Source organism: Carya illinoinensis, chromosome 13 (genome assembly GCF_018687715.1).
Source record: "Carya illinoinensis cultivar Pawnee chromosome 13, C.illinoinensisPawnee_v1, whole genome shotgun sequence".
Classification (NCBI taxonomy): domain Eukaryota; kingdom Viridiplantae; phylum Streptophyta; class Magnoliopsida; order Fagales; family Juglandaceae; genus Carya; species Carya illinoinensis.
In genome coordinates this window covers 19,662,144-19,666,800 of record NC_056764.1, presented here as the reverse complement: position 1 = coordinate 19,666,800, position 4,657 = coordinate 19,662,144, and the positions used below count along the sequence as shown (strand labels likewise).

Sequence of the window (4,657 nt, the reverse complement as noted above, 5' to 3'; positions counted from 1 at the left end):
GTAAATCCGCCATCCACATTTAAAACTGCATTAACTCTTGCTTTACACCCTACCCTCTTTATTTGTCTTTGCTCGAGGACATTGGAATCCATCTTGCTGTGTACATACCAATGTAAACCATCTAATCTTCCCACCATCATTTTGTCAAAAATTCCTTCTATGAACCCCGAATCCTTTATGCTTAGCATACTTCATATAGTAAGACCGAACATCTTCCTCACTAGAAAATGTCATTCCAACCTTGGGCTCTTCGACACCATCATCATTGTCGGGCTCACCATCAACCACTGCTTCATCATACTCATTATCCGATAATTCTATGTCAGAAGCCATATTGACTTAGTCTTGAAGAACCTACAATCAGTATCCAATAATTGAATTAGCATATCATTTTCTTCATATTATTGATATGAGAAGATTATAAAATTTTTTATCATCACATTTAACAATTAGCAGCTAGTCATAGAAGAGAATAAAAATAATAGAAAGTTTTCTTCAATTGTTTAAGATGCTTTTTCGAGGAGAAAAAAATGGATACTAGTTTCATTCCACAAGAAAGAATGGATGTTTTTTCAGCCCCTCGTTCACTCATTCTCCACTAGAAAACACCAGCCAAAAGAATAGGAGACTCCTTGAGCTTGTCCAATAAATAGAATATATTTTCAAAACAGCGTTCTTAAAGCTATGAGGGAAATTTTATAATCAGCACCAAGAATATATTTGTAAAGACTTCACACAACAGGGACCAATTTTTTATTCACAATAGGTGGGTTTCAAGAACAGAGCATGATCTATACCAAGTGGGTTTATGTAGAAAAAACTTGTCAGTGAGTACATAATCTAGCATGGAAAACTAAACAAAGAAAACGAACACTGAATCGCAAACATAATCCAGCCAAGCTCAATTTTTTTAACCTTCTGTATATAATCTACCATGAAAAGAACATTGAATCCTGTTACCCCGTACATAATCTACCATAAAAATACTAAACAAAGAAAAAGAAACTGAATCGCGTTGAAAGAAAAACTATCAGTGAGAACATTATCCAGCCAACCTCAATTTTTTTTACCTTTTGCTCACCACTGAATCGCATCGGAGTGAATACACAGAGAAGCTGTCGGTGAGAGTTCAGCCAAGCTCAGTATATAGAGAAGCTGTCAGATCCAGTCGCGTGTGGAATTTCTGTGGATGAAAACTCGTCAAAAATGGGGTCAAGAATGGTAGTCGGCGCTGTAAGAGGGCGGAGAAGGTGGATGCGAGGGCTCGGTCTTCACAGTTCACACACACAGACAGACTAGGTGAAAGGGGTTGAATTTTTTTGTATTGATTGCATGCCACATCATGCACCACGTTAGCCACCACGTCAAGCGGTCATTTGGAGCGGGCAGACTCAAGCGGCAGGGTAGCTTTTTCCCAATAAAAAAAAAAGAACACATGAGCTGCCAAAGGGGTACTCTTTTTTTTTTTTTTTGATAGAAAAACCTGCTTTCATTGATCAACTTGCAACAACAATAGGTACATCACTCAAAACAGAGTTCATAACCGCCAAGGGTCCACTCTCAATCCACACCCTCTCGTTGGATTCCTTAATAGCTAAACATGCAGCATTGTGAGCTGCACCATTCGCAGACCTGAGAGCGAAAGATAGCTTCCAACCCGGATGAAGCCTCATCACATGCTGCAAATCATCTGTCTCTTGGCCACCCCACGAAAAGTCCTCATTTCTTGAATTGACAGCCTCTATGATTGCCTTTGCATCTCCTTCGAAGACAACATGGTTCAAGTCCATGTCTATACACATATCCAAAGCCCTCTGTAGTGCTGCTTTTTCTGCTTGGGCAGCCGAGAAAACCTGGTCCCTTGATGTAGTTAGGCAGGCTTTTAACTTTCCTTCACAATCTCTTACTACTATGCCTATTGCACCTCTATTCAAGGACTTATCAAATGCAGCATCGAAATTCACCTTTACAGCAGGCCACTCAGGTAATTGCCACTGCCTACCGGCCACTGCAGCTGACCCCCCTCCCTCTAACCTGCTGCTAACCTTGGAATTAACCTCCCTCAGCACTGAAACTTCAGCCTGAGCCATTGCTGTAATGGTCTCAGGACTCATGAACTGGTCTTTGAAGACAAAAGCATTCCTCCTGCTCCACAGAAGGTGACACAGCACTGCAGCCATTTGTAGCTCCTCTCTGTCGAGTCTTGTTGACATTTCTTTCCATAACTGCTGGAAATCACAGAAGGAACTGTTCCACTTCTTGAGCTTGCTACTGTCAACTCCCCACACATCTCGAGCTGCTGGACAGGTCCACAGGGTATGTATTACGGTTTCAGGCTCTCTGATACAGATAGGACACAGGTTACTCTCCACAATGCTCTCCCTACACAGCATATCTTTGGTTGGAAGTATATTGGATAGGCTCCTCCATACAAACATTCTGATTTTCCCCGGGACTTCCAACTTCCATAGGTCCTTCCACACCCCTGCATTATCCCCTCCTGAAGAGGACTCTCCCCCACTTCTTTTTGAAAAGCTAGTATCCATGTAATAAGCACTTTTGACTGTGAAAGTTCCTTTTGCAGACCCTGCCATATCCTTTTGTCACTAGCCCCTCTCTTGCTAATGGGGATTGAAAGAATCAAGTTTGCTTCCTCTTTACTGAAGATAGCCTTGACTAGATCCTCCTTCCATGACTTTGTGCTTACATTGATTAAGGCACTCACCTTACAATTTGAATCCAAAGTGTTGGAGGGGGTCTGTACTTGATATGTTACTGGTCGAGGCAGCCACTTTTCCTTCCATATTGATATGTCTCTTCCATTGCCAACTCTACATACTAACCCTTCTTTCACCAGGTTCCTACTAGACCAAATGCTTCTCCATATATACGATGGAGAACCCTTCAACTCAGCCTCCATCACATCACAGTTCAGGAAGTACTTCTCTTTGAAAATTCTTGAGACTAAGGACTGCGGCTCTTTAATCATTCTCCATAGTTGCTTTGCTAAGAGAGCCCTGTTGAAGCTATTGAAGTCCCTGAAACCCAACCCACCTTGGTTTTTAACTGTCCCCAAGCTGCTCCATGATTTCCAATGGATACCCCTTTCTGCCTCTTTTTGACACCACCAGAATTTGGCTATGATAGCTTCCATTTCTTTTAGTAGCTTTCCAGGCATCTTAAACACACTCATGGCATAGGTTGGGATAGCTTGCAACACACTTTTAATTAGAATTTCCTTCCCAGCAGAGGAAAGAAACCTATGCTTCCAGCTATTGACCCTCCTCCACACCTTTTCCTTAAGATTTTTGAAGGTGTTATATTTCGATCTGCCCACTATTGTTGGAAGTCCGAGATACCTGTTATAGTTGTTACACCTTGAGCCATTTACCCGCTGCAAAATAAAATTCTTTGTTTCCTCCCTTGTATTGGAGCTAAAAAACACACTTGTCTTCTCTTGATTTAGTGTTTGGCCCGATGCTTCCTCATATACTGACAGAAGGCCCTTGATCTGGTACCATTCCACCAGTTTAGCTCTGCAAAAAATAGCACAGTCATCGGCAAAAAGCAGGTGGTTAATTTTGGTTCCATTCCTTGATACTGCAACCCCCTTAATGATGCCTCTCTGTTCAGCACCACTCAAAAGAGAACTGAGAGCTTCAGCACCTAAGAGAAATAGATAAGGTGACAAAGGGTCACCTTGTCTCAAGCCTCTTGTGGGTGTGATTACCTCTCCTGGTATGCCATTCAAAATAGTAGAGTAAGTGACTGTTCTGACGCAGTTCATTAGAAGGTTAGTCCACTTCAAGCCAAAACCCAACTTAATCAGTATAGCCTCTAAAAAATTCCACTCCACCCTATCATAGGCTTTTGACATGTCTAGCTTAATTGCCATAGAACCCTCCCTTCCTTTCTTTTTTGAATGCATAGTATGTAACAGCTCAAATGCCACCATTATATTGTTTGTGATGAGCCTTTTGGGGAGAAAGGCACTTTGGTTCCACGATATAACCTTTTCCAAGACACCTATCATTCTATTTGCTAAGACTTTGGATACTAGCTTGTAAGCAACATTACAAAGAGATATAGGTCTGAAATCTTGGACTGAGATAGGCTGGTTTACCTTAGGAATAAGGACAAGATGGATATGGTTCAAACTCCATGGCATTATTCCTGAACTCAGAAACTCCATTACTGCACTGGACACATCCTGCCCCACAGTCTTCCAATGTTCTTGATAGAAGCCTGCACTATACCCATCGGGACCAGGTGACTTGAAAGGAGACATTTGCTTTAGAGCCACTTCTACTTCCTTGGCAGTGGAATTCCTTTCCAGCTTAGTTCGCATCTCATTAGAAACCTTAAGTTCTATTCCCTGCAGACACTTGTTGATGCATGTAGAGTCAGGTTGAGTGGACTAATAAACTGAATTGAAATAGGCCTTAAAACCTTCTGCTATAGCTTCTTTCTCTACTAATTCATTCCCATTCAAGTCCTTCACTCTCCTGATGGCATTTTTCTTTTTTCTTTGGTTCACACAGGCATGATAGAATCTGGTGTTTCTGTCTCCTTCTACCAACCAGTGTCTTTTTGCCCTTTGTTTCCACTTTATGTCTTCCTGGTTTAAAAGGTGATTAAGGTCCACTTGGAGCTTTTT

The 4,657-nt window shown here is 41.7% G+C and overlaps 1 protein-coding gene across 1 annotated transcript; it reads right to left on the bottom strand.

Moving 5' to 3' along the window:
• Positions 1 to 1,496: 1,496 nt before the first annotated feature.
• On the bottom strand, positions 1,497 to 2,180 carry LOC122291013. Its single transcript, XM_043098665.1, has one exon. The coding sequence runs from the start codon at positions 2,178 to 2,180 to the stop codon at positions 1,497 to 1,499; it is 684 nt and encodes a 227-aa protein (XP_042954599.1).
• Between the last annotated feature and the right edge of the window lie 2,477 nt (positions 2,181 to 4,657).

Bases quoted from the DNA above. Each gene is read 5' to 3' on its own strand.
- LOC122291013 (XM_043098665.1), bottom strand. From the start codon at position 2,180: ATGGCTGCAGTGCTGTGTCACCTTCTGTGGAGCAGGAGGAATGCTTTT.